Source organism: Rhipicephalus sanguineus, chromosome 3 (genome assembly GCF_013339695.2).
Source record: "Rhipicephalus sanguineus isolate Rsan-2018 chromosome 3, BIME_Rsan_1.4, whole genome shotgun sequence".
NCBI classification, from domain to species: domain Eukaryota; kingdom Metazoa; phylum Arthropoda; class Arachnida; order Ixodida; family Ixodidae; genus Rhipicephalus; species Rhipicephalus sanguineus.
In genome coordinates this window covers 196,783,410-196,804,722 of record NC_051178.1, presented here as the reverse complement: position 1 = coordinate 196,804,722, position 21,313 = coordinate 196,783,410, and the positions used below count along the sequence as shown (strand labels likewise).

General features: G+C 45.1%; 1 protein-coding gene across 1 annotated transcript; it reads left to right on the top strand.

Moving 5' to 3' along the window:
- The first annotated feature begins 721 nt into the window (after positions 1–721).
- LOC119386235 (arrestin domain-containing protein 3) lies at positions 722–21,275 on the top strand. The gene is made up of 8 exons (XM_049414264.1): positions 722–730; positions 7,327–7,424; positions 8,264–8,411; positions 8,814–8,916; positions 9,287–9,543; positions 12,949–13,138; positions 14,909–15,054; positions 18,719–21,275. The coding sequence occupies exons 1-8, from the start codon at positions 722–724 to the stop codon at positions 18,770–18,772; spliced, it is 1,005 nt and encodes a 334-aa protein (XP_049270221.1). The 3' UTR covers positions 18,773–21,275.
- The last annotated feature ends 38 nt before the right edge of the window (positions 21,276–21,313 follow it).

The following is a 21,313-nucleotide window of genomic DNA, read 5'->3' as shown; positions in this document are numbered from 1 at the left end:
CTGAATGGGTATTTTGGCACACACAGTTTTTGTTGGTGTGTCCTTCAGCAGTTTTCCTAGAGTAAGTTGACTGACAGGCTGAATAGTTGACTGATTGTCGTTACCAGTACACCAGGAGCGAGGCTTTCCGTTCGATGGTTGAAATTTCAAATGACAAAAAAAAGGGGGGGGGGGGAATGTAGAAAACTGGTGGATGTAGTACATATAGCCATTCAAGGTATACACGCGTAAGGGGACGTCCGAGCTCGCCCCCCTTTCGTCATCGCCCTCCTCGAAGGCGCTAGAATGTACTACGTATACGAACGTTGCTACGTACATACACCATCGCCTCGTACAGTGGCGATGAGGCACTGGAACGCGTCGCACTCCTGCCAAGTCGCGGACCCCCAGGGTTGTTTGGAAAGTGACGTCACGAAGCCGCGTGCGGCCCGCGGCTGGGCGAGAGAGAGAGAAAAATTGTCGCGGTAGACTGCGACAAGCGCGCGGTCGTCTGCCGTCGACGACAGGCGTGTTTTGTCCACCGTTAATGGAAAGGGTATTTTCCGCAACGCCGCCGGGACTCCACGCGGTGTTCTTCAACACAGCAGATGCGGGGCCGATCGTTCGGCGGCCAGAGTCACCCGCCGCGGGCTTCCAATATAGCACGGTGGTGCACGGCCGCGCATGCGCCCAGAAAAGAAGGGAAGGACGCCGCCGTCGTCTCCCGGTCCCGCGTGAGACCATGCCCAGGGTTGGTGAAGAGAGAGAAAAGCGAAAGGGGGAGGGGTTACTTCTACGCAATAATGTCACCCGTGCTGCAGTTGTCTCTCTTCGCCTGCCTGCCAATCAACCGCAGTTCGAACCGCGCTACTACCACCTCCTCTCTCTCTCTCTCTCTCTCTCTCTCTCTCCCTCCTTCTCTCGCGCGGCTTCATTCCCGGGCGAAGTTCCATTCACCGACCGACGTCCCGGTTGATCGACGACGTGACGACGTGCCCTCGCGCCGATTGCAAGTCCCGCTGCTCCCTTCACCCGCCGAACCTCCTCCAGCGGCGGATACGTGCCCCCGTTGTCATCTGTTTTACAAATATAGACGCCAGGCCGGGCACCAACGCGGCTGCGTGACGTTTCCGTAGCGAACGGGCCCGGTCTGAGTGAACGTCTCCGTGCGATTAGAGCCGCGAATTAGAGGGAGAGGTATACTCAGTCGCTATCGCCGAGCGCGCTGATGAATGTCGCCTGCGTAGCGGCGGCCTGATAATCGCTAATCGAGGGGTGAGCGCGCGATCTTTATAGAGTCGTTCCCTCGGCACACGCGCATGATCTGTACGACAGGCAACGAATAGAACGCGATAGTTCAAAGGGTGCACGGCTCCTGCAGAAACTCGCGGTCCACTGTTTGAAAGAAACCTAATTATCCTATTCTGTCATTGACTATAGGGTGACGCGAGTAATTGGACATAGAGATTAACGGCATATCTGAAGTGTTTAGCGCAGAATTATGAAGGGAGAACACGTACACAGGCGCTTGTCCCGTTTTGATAATTCTGCGCTAAACACTTCAGATATGTCGTACCCATAAGCGTGCGCAGGGTTCCCCTTCAGCGGGGGCGAAGGTTCGTCGCAGCGCCCCCCCTTCCCTATTATGTCAATGTATGCGGCTGCCTTTGCGCCCCTCTTCTCGCCCCCCCCCCCCCTACAATGTATAGGGCTGACTTTGCGCCCCCCCTTCTCGCCCCCTTGCCCCCCCCCCCTCCTGCGCACGCCTATGGTCGTACCAACAAGGCCAAAAGTCAGCCCTTGCCAAGATTAACGGGTTTATCTTTATTTTAGGTGTGTGTAAACCTTCATATCATTCTCTCTCTCTTTTCCGATAAGACTGAACGGATTCTGTATATATTTATACGTGCTGGTTCGGTCACCGGTTATGTACGCTTGGCTGGAAGTACCATGTGGATGTACACAGGGAGCGGGACATCAGACACTGAGAGATGAAAGACAGGGATGTTAACCAGTCTAGAATAACTGGTATGCTACCCTGCAAAGAGGTATACAGAAAGAGAGGAAGATAACGATAAAGAAAGATGGGGAGAACACATGCACATAGTCGCAGTCCTCACAGTCAAGACATCCTGGACAGGCAGACGCGCCGACGCCACGATAAAAGAAAATTAGGCGGAACCTCTTTCAAGAGGGGCTGTCGTAGGTACATGCGCCATGATGTAATTATTTTAATGTAAAGTTTCAGTGGGAACGTAACGTAGGGAAGGAGCGCGAGGTTATGCAATGACGCAGAAGTAGGTTGGGAAGGAACATGATGCTCGCTTAAGACTTTTTACTTGCGAAGAGAGCATCGATGTTCACGTTATTTATACAGCCACTTCAGACAATGAAGAGTAAGCTCGCCTCTCTTTTGAAAAAAAAACAAAAAACCACACGCATGGTTTAGAAGAAATCTGCTGAATAAATCCAATTCATCTTTTCTCGGGTTTACATGTCAGTACGTCACTGATAAATCGCGAACCGTTCCATCAAACGTGAAACGCCTTCGAGCAACCCAGGACAGTCTTAGACTTCAATTTCCCAATGATTTTAATACGACTCTCGCGATACAGTGCGGCAAATTGCATGCGTGTACGGGATGACGCAGATATGAGACTGACAGCCGAACCCGGAAGCGAGCAAATTGCCGTTAAAGCCATACTGCGCGTATGGAAGGAAGGAAGAGAAAAGAAAACCTGTTTACCGCAGATGCCAAGGTTTTTCGAATTCGTTTCTCCCTCTTCGTCTCTCTCCCTCTCTCTCCTTCGCATCGCTTTTGTCGTTTCGGTATCGGCTTCCCAAAGACAGATCCAGACGCTTTCGCAATCGTACGGGCGAACAATATGGGTCCCCGCACGCATTGCGGCACTATTGTTTCCCGATGGCCGATTTATATAATATATATGTATGTATAGGCGTTCTTGTACTAGCCTGAAGCCCTCTACGGAAACCCGCAATAAGAAAAGGAAAAGAAAATAATAAACGGAAGCAATGCAGTCGTACGCAGTGCCGTCGTCGCAGCGGATCCGTATTTGCCTTGCCCTCATTGCAGCTTCTCTTTTTCGCTGTCAGGGCTCTCTGCTTTTGGTCTCGCTTCCATTTAAGGAGTGACTGTGTGCTTTTACGCGTTTCTTTTGCGTCGGAAGTAAAAAGAGAGAGGCGGAAAGGGGCAGGGAAGAAGGGACGCCAACGTAGAGGCGCGGCCCTTTTTAAGGAACGCTCGGGAGTCGGGAGAGCACGTGCGTGCGTGCGTGCGGACTCTAGCGATCATTCGATCGGATACATGACCGGAAGGACTGGGCGAAAAAAAGGAAAAGAAAACCTGGCAACGACGATAAGCGGTCGTTCGAGTGTAAAGGTGGGCGTCCGTGTAAGAAAGGGGCGCACGTAAGGAGAAAGCTGCTCGCATAAGGACGGGCGCATTTTGTGAAAGGGAGACCGGGCTGGCTGGTAAGGGGCACGCTAGAAAGTAGCAGCATGTGAAAGCATGGGCGTGCGCGCACTGTAATGACGAGAAGAGCGCAGCGCCGAACGAACGGGATCGATCGTACCCATCGGGGCGGACACTGCACTATTTCCGCTATCCGCGAGCCCCCCGAGTAAAAGAAAAGGGACGGCTCGCCGACCAAGTATACATAAGCAGGAAGAAACGCTGCGAGCTCCCTTTTGCAGCGAGGAAGCAATCGCATTCAAGCCGCGCGCGGCCGATTTTCGATCGAGCCGAGGCAATCGAGAGCGTCCGCGCGCGCCGCGGTCGCTGTCTTTTCGATCGGCCCTGGCTGTAGCAAACTTCTCGGAGCAGCAGTCTCCGAGATTTTTCGTTCGGCAGCGCTCGTTAATGAGCGGGTCCCAGGTGCCGCGGTATAGCGTCGATTAGTTTGGAGGACCCGGCTCGTGCACTTCGGCCTCCCCATTATCTCCTCGAGCCGCAACGATGCGCCCCCGTATCTGTTGCTTACTCTCCATTCAGCGTATTTAATTGTTTCGCCCGATTCCGGTCTTTTTTATTCGGCGCTAGCTTCCCGGCGCGAACTTTCGAGCACGCGTGATCACACTGGCGCGGTCAATTGGAAACGTGTTCTCTGGACTCCACCTCTCTCTCTCTCTCTCTCGAGTTCAAGCGGAAGTCTGTTGTGGGTGATCTCGATGACCGTAAACCCCAGCGATTCACCGGAGCAATTAGTCCGCGCGTGTACGCGCCGCGGCTAAAACGCCCCGGGGGAATTGAGCGAACTTAGAAGTGACGTTGACACTGGAAAGGCCGTTGTATAATAGTGGTTCGCACTGAATATAATTGCATATCTTGCCTCTGGTCCCTGTTACGAACTTTCGCAATCGTACATTCCATTATAGTTTTCCGCATTCTCCTTTATAAACGCGAAATTAACGAGGAATCGTCCCCATTATTTTGGAAGCAGTGCATACAGAACCTTTATCGTAGGGATGACACTGCTGGCTGCAGTTAGTGTAGAGCGAAATAATTAATGTTTGTTTACGGAGGAGAACTCGGCATATATATGGCCACCACCAGCGGCCGTGATATGGCATACTGTGGTGCACTAAACCGCGATGAAGAGTTTTGGGGAAAATAAATAAACAAATAGGTTTTTATTTAATGGATACTAAGATGTCTCGAATATATGCCTGGGCTTTAGAGAAGCGTCATGGTGAGGGTCATAGGCGAGCGCAAGGGGGGGGGGGGCAGCTCCCCTAGTCAACTAAGAGGGGGGGGGGGCGCAAAATCTGCCCCATACATTGACCCCCCTAGTCATCTAAGAGGGGGGGGGGTCGCAAAATCTGCCTCGTACATTGTCTTAGTAGGGGGGGGGGGGCGCTGCGATGAACCTTCGCACCCCCCCCCCCTGATTGGGAACCCTGCGCACGCCTATGGCGAGGGTTGTTGAATTTCGATATCGACCACTCACTGTTTTTTCTTAGCATTCCTCGTAATCTTACCATGCCAGCGTTTATCGTTAGTTCCTCATTCCGCCCTTATCGGAATGTGGCAGCCGCCGTCGTCAAATCGATGATAATATGAAGGGAGCGGGGGCATGTCGCGAAATCTTTTGTCGCAGCTATTTTACTGTCACGCTCGCTACGTTGTTCGAAAAACCAAGCAAAGCATGCGATTACACCAGAAGCCTCACTTAAAACTTCTCCGTAGTTTCCCGGTTTCGTATGAAGCATGTAGTTTCTGTTAACTTCGGCTTCAAATCGAAGCCGCTTGCACAACGCTGTACAGCTTCATGACACGAGAGACGCCAGCGCGGGACCACAAGTTCTTCAAATTATGTTGCCGTGCATATAGTCGTCAACGCTAGAATCAGAGCCAGGAGCAAGCGCTTATGCAGGCGGAAATTCCGCAGTTCGTTGCTCTAACGTGAAGGTGACGCATTACAGGCAGTAAAGCGGAGGGTTTCGACGTACGCTCCCTTCTTCTACTGGCTGTAACATTTTTTCGCATGACTACAGCGTCATCTGGCCGTTGTTATCACTGGCGCCCAATATAGATGCCATGAGTCGAGGGCTCAAAACAAACAAAGAAAAATGGAAGCTTAGAGTTCATCACGGTACAGCTGCTACACACCACGGGTGCTCGCCGCACGCACTGTATACAGCGTGGCCAGAGAACATCTCTTGATACGTTTGACTTCTTGATGACAGAACCGGTCGAGAGCCGGTCTCAGAACCGCTCATCTTTGTTTTGTTTACGTAATAATTATTAGTTTATTTATGTACGACGTCTACCCTTCTCGTGGTAACAGTCTCGGTGACACAGGTACTTCGAATACTTGGTACTATCGATGAAGAAAATGATGGGATCGGCTTCTCCTCACAGACACTCTTCAGGCGGAGAAAACAGCTTCGAGTAACACCTATGGTTAGTGAGAGCTCGCGTGCATAGTTTTTGAGACCAGCAGCCTCGTGTGTGCATCGATCGTGAGGTGTGAAGTAAACGCGCTTCTGTAAATAAGAAGACCGGTACCTGATATGAGGCGTTCAAATGTTGCGAACCATCACGTTTTGAAACGTCGCCATTGGCTCAGCGGATGCATCGAAATTCTGTTTTATTACGACGCCGCTTGGGCGCAGTTACACCGCATCTGCTGAAGAGTGCAGCCTCACGTGCTCAGCGGAAATGTTCACGTGAAAATGCTGTACTTTGAAAACCTGCCACCAACAAGCCCGTATTGCAACTTTAGCCACCTGCAGTTTTTGTTGGCTTTGCCGCCTTACAACCCTGTTGACAGGAGAAAGTACCTTTAAAGGGACAGATTTAAATGTTGCTTTGAGAAAGGCCATCTGTTCTGCCTTACATTGGCGTAGCGCAGCGCATTACATTTCGGAAAGAGACGGGAGGGGAGTTCATCCCTCCCCCCACAATAGTGTACTGTGTTTGCATTGTGTGTATATACAATAGTAAATTGCATACACTACCACGCGCGCATGCACACACGTAGAACCCCTTTTTCGCGTCGTTCTATTGGAGGCTGCAACTTGCAATAAAACTGAACGCTTACGCATAACTTAGACAAATTCAATAGGAGATCCTGCGTGGAGTTTTCTATGACGCCTTCGTCGAATTTCGTGGTAGTGAAGTAAAAGCCCTCTGCGGGACAAGATGTAAAGCCACGGTGGAGAATTGTACACGTCAGAAAAATTCTGACTGAAAATTTAATACTACCAAACGCGCGTTTCGGTGGTCGCGGTACGAACATGCCATAAGACCGTTCCAGAGGCTGACGAACGCTGGAAAGACGACGAAAAAAGCCATGCTGATGCCGCCCGAAAACAGCGTTCCAGTGAAGGCCGCAACCTACAATAAAACTCTACGCTTACGCAAGGCAAATGCCAAATGAGATTCTGCGTAGATTTTTTGTACAGTGATTTGATTTTGTCTAGGGGAAAAACAGTGCCGTATAACAGGGCGTTATAGGAAGTAACAGATAATTATCCGTTTCTTTATTTGCGAGTAGCCTGTTTTTTTTTTTTTGCTTTCCTTTTTCTTTTGTTTCCATCACCCTACGCTGTGGTCTAGTGATTATGGTGCTCGACAGCTGATCCGAAGGTCGCGGGATCGAATCCCGGCCGCGGTGGCCGCATTTGGATGGAGGCGAAATGCTGGAAGCCATGTGCTTAGATTTAAGTGCGCGTTAAGGAACCCCAGGTGGTCAAAATTTCCGGAACCTTCCACTACGGCGTCTCTCATGATCATATCGTGGTTTTGGGACGTAAAACCCCAACAACTGTTATAATTATTACTTCGTGTCCGTCCTCTGTGAACCAAGTGCGGTATAGTGATAGTACGTGTGTTTCTCTTCCCTGGCAGAGTCGGGAGACGGCAGGGACGTACTTACCGAGGGCCACCACGAATTCAACTTCACCTTCCTTCTCCCATCAACGTGAGTAGGAATTGTCAACGTGATTAACTCCACCTCCATTAAATGAACAGAGATAAGTTAACTGGATCATACAGTAATTAATAAAATTCTAGACATTAGAACTACTATACCAGATGGATGTTTTTTTTATCCTTTGTTTTTCAGTGTATCATACAAGCTACGCTGACTGCGATTGCTCAATATGCTAATATGCGCGAAAATTAGCATAAAGTTTTTAATATACTGGACAGAAGATTTCATTGTGCACAAACTAATGGCTAAAATTTATTATTGTGTAGAAATTAATTTCTAACTAAAGTACCACTTCGCTATTTTTTCTTTTTTTTTGCAAGTGTACTCCCTCCTAACTAATAAGGGTGACCTGTTTCAGTTTTACTTGATGTGAAACTATGGCATTACCGGTTTAACGGAAGAAGATATCTAAAATTGCATGTAAAAATCGCACAATTTTTGCTTCATAATTAAGGTAGGTCACTTGAAGAGGCAGACATTACTAGCGCGACCAATTGTAGTAGATGATAGCTAACAAGTTTTCACTAATTGCTCTTATTAGGACACATCCCCCACTTTCGAAATTAAAGCCAGGCAGCATAACGTCGTATTGACAAAGCGGAAATCCTGTGTTTAGTACTACATTCAATATATACAACCTCAAAGTCTGTAACAAAATTAACTTGTGACCCAGCGTTCGCTCTAGACAAATGCGTCGCTGATAAGTGTTAAGTGGAACCTTCTTTCAAAATATGACGAGCACTTTCCTCTGAACGCCGTGGAACGAAATAGGATTGAGTTCTGGGTGGCTATACAATGTGACGTACGTTTCTCTCGTACTTGCACAGCGGTGTGACCACCTCGTTCGAAGGCAAGTACGGCAGCATCCGCTACTGGCTCAAGGCGGAGGTGGAGAAGCCGTGGTCCTTTAACCACAAGACCAAGAAAGCCTTCACAGTCATCAGCCCCATCGACATCAACCGCAATGAATATCTGGTACGACCATTTCCCTTCCCCCACGTGGATGTGTGCGTGCGTGCGCACGTAAGATAATATTCTCGTGCTTATTTTTGTTGTACCAGGATCCTTTGCTGAACTTGTTCATGAAAAAAAAAAATATATATATATATATATGTGTGTGTGTGCGTGTGTGTGTGTGTGTGTGTGTGTGTGTGTGTACGTGTGCGTGTACATGTAATTATTCTTTGTTTCTTTGTTGTTTCCCACTTGTATACGTTCACCACCTGTTGTACCTCGCACTTGTTGTGTTGTATCGCACAAATAAATAAATAAAACATACTGGACATGACATACACAGATGTGTCCGCTTACGAACGGGTACTTTAGACTGACCTCTAATCAGGCCATTCTACGCATTCTTTGTTTTTTTTTTTTTAGACTGCAGTGGAGAGCAGTGTGGAGAAGACGCTATGCTGCTGGTGCTGCACTTCAGGGCCAATCTCACTGTATGCCAGGACAGACCGCAAGGGATACTGTCCTGGTAAGCAGCAGCAAACACTCTCTTTTGAGTGGTGTGGTAGCACATGCATAATTCTTGCATATGGTGCTGCCGGTAACCTTCAGGTGTTTGTAACTTTCACTAATACAACGAACTGGTATGCTGGTCCTTAAAGAAACCTTGAAGACACCTGTATGAGTGCTTTTGAAGTGGCTGTAATGCCTTGTATGGTCATTACAGCTAAACAAAGGAACGAGTCTTACACGATATATTCATTTGAAAGCTCATATAAGATGACAGATTATATCAATTTCAGTCGTATGCGATCTCTTTATAATTGAGGTACAGCTGGAAGTCAATGCAGCTTCATTTTAGAGAGGCGTGGGCAGCTCACTCGATGCATACTGCGCAGGTGAATCTATTGCCATTACGGCCGACTTCGAGAACCTGTCAGGGCGCACAGTGGTTCCACATGCAACGCTGCACCAGACACAGACCTTCCTGGCTGGCGGAAAGTCCCGGTCACGGCATTGCAAGTTCACCACAGTCACTGGCGTGGCCCTGCAACCAGGCCGCTCGGCCAACTGGGACGCCCAGCTGCTCAAGATTCCTGCGGTGTCGCCCTCCATCACAAATTGCTGCCTGATTCACGTGGAGTATACTGTACGGGTAAGGAGATAGGGGTGCGAAACCCGCTCTTCTTCTCTAAAAAAAATTACCCCAGTTTCACTCAGTGTGAGATCTACACAACAGAAGTGCTCCTGTGTTTCCCTTTTCATTTTCTGTGATCAGTGATCACTGTGCGGCTACCGCTTTGTCTGCGACCGACCGGAGCGTGACATGAGTACACTCATCTGTTGTCAGGCCCAACATTAGCACACCTACGCTATTAATAGCTATTTTGGACTTGTGCAAGCTGTGCTGAATCAGTCGTCTTTTATTTTGTTTTTTTTTTTTAATTTGAAAATTGCCACCTTCTACTTTATAATCTGTCTCTTTGCACCACAGAGGTCGTTGGCTTTTTTCTGCATAGTGGACGACATATTGGCAGTGATCTTTGTGCAGAGTTTAAGAATACATCATGCCTTATGAATGCCACTGAGTGCCCTAGGATTTATTTACGATGCCACTGCTACCGACGTAGGCTCCTGGAAATACGCAAGTTCGAATAAAAGTAACAACTCACGCACGCTCTAAGAAAAAAGAGAGTCCCTTGATTCCTTTCGGAGAGTCCTCACTTGCCACGTATATGACTCTCTTTAAGGAGTCACGTCAACTCTCTTTGGAGATCATTATACTCTCTTCGGAGAGTCGTCTGACCCACAAGAGAGTTTTAAAGAGAGTCATATACGTGGCAAGCCAGGACTCTCCTAAAGGAGTCACACATACTCTTCTTTTTTTCTCAGAGTGTAGCGACGTGCCATGAGATGCTGTTATATGTGCCAAACTACTTTCCCCGAAACAGTTCATGCTTTCACATTCTCTAGAACCGGAAAAAGAAGAGAGTTGAGTATTTTTAACTGTCTTGTGGAGCATAAGACAATTCTTCATTTATGACTAGGTACTTCTAGTGTTTTGCTGCTGCCTTTATAGCACAAATGAGTACAAATAACTTTCTGTTCATAATTGTACTAATTCTTTGAAGCCTTCTTTTAATTGAACATACGCAACATAATAGTTCACACAATTCTTACTTAGTTCATTATCCAAGTGCTATGAATCTTGAGATTTACATTAGTATGTCACGCTCTTGGCTTCTTTTATTATATCTCACAAGTGACATGTTTATCAGGACTTACTAGGTCTCACTTTACTATGTCGTAATCCTTCAAGAATCGCAGAGCTGGTACTCACGTCGAACTTTTATTACCAGTTTTTAAGTGGACGCTAAACTGTCAAGCCCTTAGCAAAAATTTTGGTTTTCACTTGTCATATATGTATTAGGGGTGTTGGCAGTGTTTTCGTTACTGACCAATGACCACAAAAGGGCAGAAATTAAGCAATATATAAGACTTCTGTGGGAGTCAAATTCAGGCATGCACTCACATTAGCACACTTAACTATTTGTCCTAGAATGGACCTTTTTCAAATATGCAGCACATCGCCTTCCACTGGTGGCGAAGTTTGGCGAAAGGCCGCGCCGGACAGCAAACGTTCATAGGAATGTGACGGCCGGGCGTCGTGCGGAATCGCTTTCTTTTTCTTTTCTTTTCTTTTTTTTTTTTTTTTTTACAGCGAAGCTATTTACCTGTGGCCCATGCGTTCGCAGGAGGTATTCTGGGCGGCTCGCTTCCGTATGTAGACACCGTGTGTAGACAAAAATGAAGACAGCGCAGCGCGCTCATGCGGCGGCGTCTGCATCGCCGTTGTGTGGTGGTGCTAGCTGCTGTAGTATGACGCAAAAGAAAAAGAAAAAAAAAGAAAAATTGAGCATGGTGGCGCACAGGTCACCGCCTCGACGCTCATTGCATACATGCATCCATCCGTAGAGCACTACGTGAAACCGGAGACAAAAAGCTTTAAAAAAATTACACCATCTCCCACTAAAGGGAACCATGTGGGGATGCGAAGCAGCGCATGGGTCGACTTAAAGTTCCGTTCATCACGGGCACCTTGCCCGATGTTAACGCGTCCGATTAAACTTGCGATCTCGAAGGCCATGCAAACGCCAAAATAGGCCCTCTCAATCAGCGTGACGTTCGCCGACAAAAGTAATTAGGCTGCCTTTTTCTTTACAGATGAAATAATTAACTAGATTACGTGCTATCTCGAACTATTCAAACCATAATAAGAAAGTTTGAGGCGAATTTCGACATTTTTTTCGCACGTCTGTGCATTTGCTTTGAGGCAAATAGCCTTTGAGGTTGGCATCCAGGAACTGGTCGGGTGTGTTGGCGAGGCACTTTCGAAGACCGATAATCTGCTTTCTCTTGAGAAACCAGGCAAGTAACAACGCCAAGTTTTACATAAAAAATATAGGAACTCTCTGCGATATTTGAGCGCGAAATTCGCGCGAATGGAGCTGATGCCCGTCCCTGCGACACACTTTCAGTAACAAACGACGTACGAAACAGCTGATTTACTTGCTGTTTTGCGCGTCGGAAGAAATCGGGAAGCTTGCACGCCAATTTGCTGACCTAAACCGGCACGAAAATGCTTGAAGCTGGCACCTGTCACGTCAGCCGTTCAAATACATGGCGGTAGACGACGATAGCAACGCCGGCGCGCTCTCATCCGGGCTCTTTGGCCGGCCGTTGCTAGGGGGTCACGTGACGGTGACTTTGGGGCGCTTGGGGGGGGGGGGGGTTCATTATCAACTGGTCACAGGGTACTACGGACTTTAGGTACTACAGCCTCCACTTGTGAATAAATGTGTGGTTCACCGTTGAAAATGGTCTGCCACACCATTATTTGTTGTGACTGGAATCAGCTATGCAATCTTGCAGTATGACACGGAATGCAGAAATGATACCGTTCAAGGCAGAATTCTTTATTGGTACAGCCTGTGCTAAGTACACCAAAACACTCGCTGTACCATGATAATGGCGAGCATGGTCGTCGGTCGTCGAGATTCTGAATCCCCAATGGAAAAATCTTACATTCCAGCGTTATTGCTGGTGCTTGCTCCAGTTCCAGCATGTACTGCTATCCGTGTCGTGCATGCAATCAGATTAGAACATTTGCAAATACTCGAGAAGGTTTCAATACACTCAAGCATGGCCTTTGCCAGGCAAATGTAGCACATGTAACGGTTTTATACAGTGAAAGCCAGTCACAATGAAAAAAACAAACAAACAAGTACACATGCAAGTATGTAGAAAGCAAATCACTGCGCATGTTTCAACCAGCTTTACTTATTAACACTGCCAGTTTTCGTTTTGTTGCTCTGCGGTACTTAAATATACAAAAATTTGATGCTACATTGAATCTAGAGAGGCTTGCACTCATTTCAATGTCTGTTGTGTATGGCCTGTTCAAAATTTCTAATATTGTTAACACGAACAACATGAGAGACCCTGCCATTGCGAGATACTCATGGGCACTGACGGCAGTGAAATGCTTTTCCATTTCCAGATCACCCTGCAGATTCCAGGAGCGTACAATCTCTTTGTGGACCTTCCTATTGTCATTGGAACAGTGCCCTTGAGGTCTCGACCTCCACACTATCGCACACTGGGGCTGCCCAGCCAGCCACAGATCCATTTCTACCCGGCTGCTCCTCCGTACTCGGAAGCCGACACTGATGATGCCCTGCCTGTTGAACGTGAGGAATATGTGCTGCCTCTAAAAAACGCCACAATTCGTAAATATTGCCATATTGTTGCAGATTCTCACGTCTGAGTTATTATAGACTGCTTACTGCCCATACAGTGTGTTACTGGCACACTGCAGAAAAATAATGATAGGGAAGCAACTATTCGTTTCTGGGCTGGGGTTGCACTCTTACTTTGTGCCATTCACCTAGCATAAAATCATTTGGAAACGTTAACAGGTGTCATGTTTAATATATGATAAAGTGAGTTAATATTGTGTCTAACTAAAGAACGAGCCCTTAAAAAGTTGTCTTTCCTTCATTCATAGCGAGGGTCTCGTTCTGGCAGACTCGATGCCTTAAGGTAGTATGCGAGGGATTATTGGTCAGCTGCCAGCTCATAAAAGATCATGTGCTACGTGACACCAACAGGCAGAAAAAAAGAGTGTTCCACACTTGCCGCTATGGCTGCGACTGGTGCTGACTAACACTCCTAGGTTTAAAATTATACCCCATAAAGTGGACGGGAGGATGACTGCCACCGTAGCTCAGTGGTAGAGCATCGGACGCGTTATTCGAAGGTCGCAGGTTCGGTCCCTGCCGGCGGCAAGTTATCTTTTCGTCCACTTTACTTTCTTCACACTTTATCCTAATTACAACGAATAACATCCCCTATACTTTCTTTGGCATTATTGTCGGTTAGTTTTCATTAATATTGTGCTAAGAAACGAGCCCTTAAAAAGTTATCGTCTTTCGTTCATTCAAAGTGAGTTAAAGCACTTTAATAACTTTAGAGCTTGCGTCATTCTAAGCTCTTCTACGTACTCATCATTATTTGGTGCTGAGGCTCCTGTAGCTGTAACAGGTGGGCTGCAAACTATTAATCTCGAGTAATTAAGTTCTTATTTCAAAAGTTTCTTCTCTCTTCCTTTTTTTTACAACGGAAGTGTTTATGTTGTGGCTATGTATTTACAATGATGTGCCCTCCATCTTTAAATCTGCCCCACCCTGTTCCCATGTGTAGGGTAGCAAACCGGTTTTTCTAAACTGGTTAACCTCCCTGCCTTTCCTTCTGTACTATTTCTTCTCTCTTCTTGCCAAAGCACTCAGGATGACAATTTCTTTCTTTCTTTTTTCACAGCAAAGCTGTTAGTGTAGCTAGAAGTGCTTGAAAATGCCATATGCCTGTTTTCAAATTTGTGGAAAAAAAAAACAACAGATCACACACGCTGTTCACGTCATGAGAAAATGTGGGGAATGTTAGGGGCAATATGCAGGTAATCTTTTTTTTAAGTATGTGTATGTGTTCATTAGGGGTTAAATGAAGATTGCTAAACTCTCATGGGTGCCATATGGCATGCTTACACTTAATTTCTCTACTTCCATAGGAGGATCAGAAATGGCAGACATTTAATATTTAGAGAATACAGGGGCCGCTACTACATGGATAACATGCACATAAAGCTTCAATTGTGTAGGTTTCTGGTGGTGGTCACATTATGGTCCGTGGCTTGGCCGAGTACTGCCTTTAACAAGTGCTTAAAGAATTCCTAAACTAGTGCTTAAAGGTGTTATATCTAGGCACAATATTTAAAGCATGTAATTTAATTACATGCAAGTGATAAAGTGCCATTGCGACAGTTCAGAGTGAGCAGTTTCAACAGAAGTTGCGTTGTGATTCTGCAAATTTGCACAAGTCTGCCATTTTCCCCCTCCCATGTGTCAATCTGTCAGTGATAATGATGCGCATGACGAACAATGAGCTCTTTCTGTTTATTGCAGCTCCACCTACCTATGCCGAATGCATAGAAGGCTCAGTAGACATTGGTGACGATGAAGATGGAGAGATACTTGGAGACACACGGTTTACACCGATGTACGCCTATGTACACGACTACCTGTACCATCCACCTCCAGCTTATTCTGAGGTATTACCAAGTGTGCAAGAATGCAACATGTCATCCTATGAAATAACGAGAACTAGTCTTCTTTGAATAAGCTGTCGCTATGGTCTCATGCATTGTAACGCTGCATAGCTTTTACAATGGCATGCAGGCGGCTTTACAGTAATAAAATATTTATTGCTTGATGTTAGGTTAGCGAGCTTTAATGAGCAACATTTACCACACATCAACAAACTGTAGTGGCATACTTTTAGTAACATTTCTATTTTGTGATATGTATACCTCATATTTAGTGTAAACTGTGAAGCCAATAAAAATAACAGGATGTGGTCTTCACAGAATCCAGGGTTAAGAATAGCAAGAAATAAGAACAACATTTTTACGTAGTGAGTGGAGGTGAAGTCTTCTGTCTTCTAGCCATGTCTAACCTGGCCTTGCTCTGAGCTTCACTTATAACCATTATGGCATGCCAGCCAGCCTGCTCACGAGCCTCACTAGAAACCTTTTGCTTCTTTCAAGAAAAATGTGCACTTTGGTTAATCCAATGAAATCAAAAGGGGAATTTCATTGCACAATAATATGAAAAATGCATGCATAGTAGGGGTGTGCGAATATTCGAGTTTCGAATTTGAATCGAATAGTTCCTAATCGAATAATTCGACAGGACGAATATCTAAAATGCGACAAAGGCCAATGGTGCAACTTGGTTAGGGTAGGGTGGCTAAAACGAACGCTAACGTCGCCGTTCATTACAATTTCACTGACATCCTGGTTCAAAAGCGAGCGCATATTGATCTTAAAGGAGATTATGTCATTTCCACACGTAGAAAAACACGTGAGTAAACTGTCAAGTCCTTCACAACTTCGCTCCCGAAACGAAGGCACGGACTTCTTGCGTAGTTCGGTCGCATATGCCGCAAGCGCTGTAAAACGACTTGACTATGGCCTGCGAAACCCTCGTTGATTGGCTTTGCATGTAAAAATTTGTTCACGCTGGGCAGTCGCCACTGCCGCACCGCACCACTAGTTCAGAAACTCCCATCGTTCTGGCGTGCAGTTAAAACGCTGCTGTGAACGGGTGCCCTAAGACTCTTGGGCCCGGAGCACCCATGGCGATGAAGCACATTACCGTTGTCAGATGCTCGACCGTGGGGAAAGAAAACTAGCTACCGTACCCCCCTTTGTTAGGAGGTGAGGAGTGCCGCTGCTGACTGGAATGGCGGTTCTTCTATCAACATGAATGCGCGCCCATAAAAGCTGAAACAAAAGCCACTCCCGAACAAGTGCGTAATGAAGCTGTCAGCACGCGGTAGCTTTCCCGATTTTTCCTTTGTCCTGCCGTAAATGGCGGTACACAATTCGAGTAAACATGCTATTCGATATTCGATATTTTTGGCCACTATTCGGCACTATTCGATTCGAATTCGATTCGAGATAATATTTCACTATTCGCACACCCCTAATGCATAGATATTCAGACCCATAGCCTAAGCAGTTAGTGATGGGCCTAATACAAACAAGGTTATAATAATTAGTAGTCTTATGCAGAAAAAATAAACAATAGCGAAAGTATCATACATAAGTGATAACTGTTATACATATTGAAAGAACAAAACTAAAGAACAACAAATAGTTACTGCACACACACTAAATATGCGTGATAAAAATTTTAAGAATACATAAAAGCTCAAGAAAATGCTTGATTAGAAACAAAGTATCATTTGCAGGTAATGTCAAAATTTCTTGCGAGTTTTATTTCAAGAGGCAAATTTTTCCACACCTTAGCTCCAGAAAATTGAATTAATCTTTTGCCATACACATTCGAACATACAGGCATCACTTGTAGCTTACAACCTCCTTATTTCACCACGCTTTCCTCTGATAATGTGTTACTACAACTGAACTTTAAACTGTCATTTTCTACAGTAATTGTCTTAACTTTACAGTTACATACGAGCTTTTTTGTGGCATTAAAAGGACAATGCTAATGTGTCACAGAATTACGCATGCTTATCTCTTTTTTTTTTTAAAGAGTTTGAGGTTGTGGTGCTTGCCCTTAATATTGCTGTTACCTCGCTCTGTTACCCTACACCCCACACCATTTAGGTGAGGCAAGGAAACTAGTTACCCACTGTGTTGCGTATTGTGTATCCACTTCGTGCACGACAGTACACTACTCGAACAAAAAAAGCAAAGGTACTACACCATGCTTCTGTCTCTGTTGCATGCTTCCTGCATATTTTCACAAAGTAACCTCACAAAGACTTTCTTGTGCGCATGTTCTGGACAATATCAGTCGCATGTGCATGCCTTTATGATGCTGTTAGATTCCTAAATGTTATTATAAGGAAGTTCATCTCAAAGGAAAACTGCTTTTGTAAATGGCTATAGGTACACAAAGCGTAAGTGATTTCGTCGCATCCATCACATTGCAAATCTGATTTGAAACTATTGCCAGAAATATGACAGTAAACAGGTCATGTCACAGAAGCTTTTCATTCTGGCACAGATTTCTGCATTCAGAAAAAGCAACTTAACCTAAAACAGTGTACGCTAGATCTACTATGATTTCTAGGGCAAGAAACGAGCAACAGAATCTTAAGGTGTAGGTGTCGGGTGAAATCTGTACTAAAGGTTGATGTGCATGCGCACGAAAATACACGCACCAACAATCTCCATCTTTGATGTGGCTACGTGCAAAATAACATTCAGCTGCTTGTTGAAAAACCATGGTACATCATAGCTTTTTCTTTGCTTAATTTTGCACATTCCTGAGTAGCATGTTTTTAGAACACATAACATTTGTAATAAAAGCCATTGGTAGCAATTACACTGAATATCCTCAAAACATTTAAATCTAAAAGACCTTTACATATCTAATCATTGAATGAAGGCTACATTTTAGCTTACATTTCAAAGAAAGGCAATGAATACAATTTCAAGTGACACATGCTAACAGTGACTCGAAATAAGTTTTCAAACTAAATATAGTCTGCTTTACTGCAAATGAATGTAATCCTTCAATCTTCCAACACAAGAATTTTACAGCAAAATTGTATATTTACATAGTCAACCTTCAATAAGGTCGGAATGTTTTTAAGCCAAAGAAAATGCTGTGAAAAATGGTAACTTCTCAGAAAGTGAGACAAAGCGTGAAATGCGTGTAGTTATGCAGACTAAAACAGAGCCTAACAGCATTACAAAAGCAATGCAGGCCCTCTCTAGTGTCCTAACAGAGAAATTACAAATAATGAAATATTAGTGCCTTTACATCGTTTGCACTTGGGTGCCAGAATATGTACTCTTTGCGCCATTTTAAGGAGGTACTCACAGCCGCTCTCAAAGCAGTCCAGCACATGTTATGTGGCCACCTAGAGAGGTCTTGTTAGAAGGGGCCATTCGTTTTTTCTCATAGTATCGGTGCTTTGCGGATACAATCATCAAGAAAAAGAGTTACATTAATCATCTTCGTCATTTCAACAGCCAAGCAGTAGCAGCAACCAACAGGCTTTCTTCGCATTACATTAGGAACACTCGGTGGAAACCTCGACAGTCATTGGCAGCATGCTGTGTAATCAAATGTCTCCCAGTCCTCATCTTTTTTTGTAGTAGGCCCTTAGAATGTGAAGGGCTCTACTGCAAGGCTCTCCAGGACAGTATGATGCCATCTTCTATTGCACATTTGCAGGTTGACCCTCACCCATCCCGACAAACAGAGGGAGCATCCTGTGGCTCCCATTGAGGGTCTGTACAGCGAAACATGCTTCCAATGTGGACTGCACGGGACACTGTTGTGAAGTGCCATGCTTTAATGACCAAGGTGCAGCAACGAGTCAGACAGCAGTGGAGAGCACAGTGCCTCAAATCATCAGCGTTACATATACATGTTATTGCTGCACATCCCCATCGATCATCATCGCCTCTTTTTGCTTCTGCTCTCCAAGCTCGTGGGTCTTTGCTGTGTGTGTAGCATCAATGGAATGCGAGATGGACATCACCAAAGATGCACTACAGCGAGGTGCCACACTTCTGCGGCACTGCCAGTGTTGTCAAGCGCCGATGTGCCAAGTCGGACCTGAAGTACGACAGCAAGTCCTTGGGCTTAAACTCGGAGGACGACAACCATATTTAGTTCGGGGCTCGTCGCTTATAGCATGACTTCTAGCATTTTGTAGGAAGTCTGCTGTGCTGTGACTGTGCCAACAGGGTGCTTGCATCGAAAGTAGGGCAGCTTATGAAGAAACAGATGTCAACCTCCTTTGAAAACGAAACCTGAGGTTACTGTGCAGTGCACCTATCAATGAGCATGCTTTCGTTAGGCAAGGCTGCCGCTCACGATACAGAAATGCTACATGTGCTGTGCTATGTGGCTTGCACCTTTCGCAATAAAAAACAGGTGCGCGACTTTCTGCACTGTGCTGACATGAATTACCTGCATTTATCTTGTTAACAAAGCCTGCTGGCTTGTGTATAGTGACAAAAGAAATCAACTTCAGCAAAAAGAGGCTTTGGTACAGTGTAAACTTCACCTTATGAAGCATGCTTGGACGAGGTATAGTGGACCAGACAATTTTTCTTTCATCATTGTTTTCATTGTACATGATCAATGACTGCATCGACAATGAGTGTGTTCAGACTCTGATGTAAAACTACAGTTTTAGCAAATGAAGATTCTCTGCATGAATTCACTTAGTTTGAACTGTATTGGTCATCCTGGGGCAACGTGTTGTAATGTTTTTTATCATCGGTTGCATAGAATGGATACTGCTGGCAGAAACTGCTCATTAAAAGCTTAGAAAGCGGAGTGATAGAGAAAAGAAATTGTTTCAAGATGTGGCCCCTTGCTGTAGCACTGGCAACAACGCCTTTAAAATATTCACTGACCACAATTTTCTTAGCTACAAGGTTTCAGGATTACATGTTGTAATGTCTTTCATATTGTGAACTAAGTGAACAAGGATGCTTTCCACAAGAAACCGTGCCCAAGTGTAGCTCTTATGCCTTGCTTTTCTTTAAGACCTGTGGTACGAGCTTTCATTAACATTACTTCACAAAAACTGATTGTATATGCTCTAATTCAAGAAATACCAGATTTCAACAAGCTTTTCTAATCAACATGTTCTGCATATGTACTAGCCAAGTAAAAGCTTCTAAAACAAGGTGCTCCATCTAGCATAGACAAAATGGGCAAAGTTCAACAAAATTGCAATGCACTGGTACTTAAAACCAAAAGTTTAAACTTTCTTTCTTACCTGTATAATTTTCAAATATGTAGGTACGGTCCAATATTAAAAACAGGGCTGCAGAACACTAATTTGCGTACTGCTAAAAAATTTATGCTATTGCAAATGTTTTTTAAACAAAAAGAAAAAAGAAGACGACGTAGTAAGACTTCCTGCCCAATAGAAATTCTCTATAGAACTACAATGCCACATGCCTTGGTGTGCATGAATATAATGCTTTTGAGATGCACCAATGTCTAAAAATAAGTGTTTAAAATCTGTAAACTTTCATAACTTCCCCTGTTTCTCTCATGGGAAAGAAAAACTCCACGACTTGTGTGTTGTCATTTTTTACACCCACATTTTGAAATATCTCAAGTGACATTAGCTTAGCACAATCGAAAAACACAACATTAGTGAATAAAAGAGAAAATTCTACTAGTGAGGAATATGTTTTTATTTCTTTGATGTTTCAACCACCCTGCATATTATGAACTGAAACCAGCAGCACTTTGAAAAACAACTGCTGCATTGCAAGGCTTGGAAGCATGCTTGGCAACTTCTCAGAAATGATCTAGGTAGAATGAATTCGACATGCTCATCAGATAATGTGTATACTAGTAAAAATCGCATCCAGCAATAGCTGCACTCTAATGACCAGTACTACATAAGCTTTGCGCACGTCAATGTTATTGCAATAGTGTACAGCATCTTTGTGAACAACCGTCGTACTAATTCTTTTCTTGTCATTGTGCGTGTTCTCGTCCCTTTTAATGTGCCAATGGTTTCTGCCAAGCGCACTTATGAAACGGCAAATGCTCGGTCGCATTTTTGTTGAGTCCCAGAGTTCTGTGAACTATGCTACACGTCAGATTTACTATCTTGCTGAAATGGGCAACATTGTAACCGAAGTAAAACATGTTTCAGCTGTGCAATTAGATGTACCCCCATGCTTGTTGGTTCTCTGCTGAAGTGTTCCGACTGAGCCTGCTTATTTAATAAACAAACATTGTCACTTTGAAAGATGTGTTTGGGTGTGTGCGTGTATATGAGGCAGCATC

Bases quoted from the DNA above. Each gene is read 5' to 3' on its own strand.
- LOC119386235 (XM_049414264.1), top strand. The intron at 7,425-8,263 runs GTGAGTAGGAAT...GTACTTGCACAG, and splicing joins ACCTTCCTTCTCCCATCAAC to CGGTGTGACCACCTCGTTCG. The intron at 9,544-12,948 runs GTAAGGAGATAG...TTCCATTTCCAG, and splicing joins ACGTGGAGTATACTGTACGG to ATCACCCTGCAGATTCCAGG.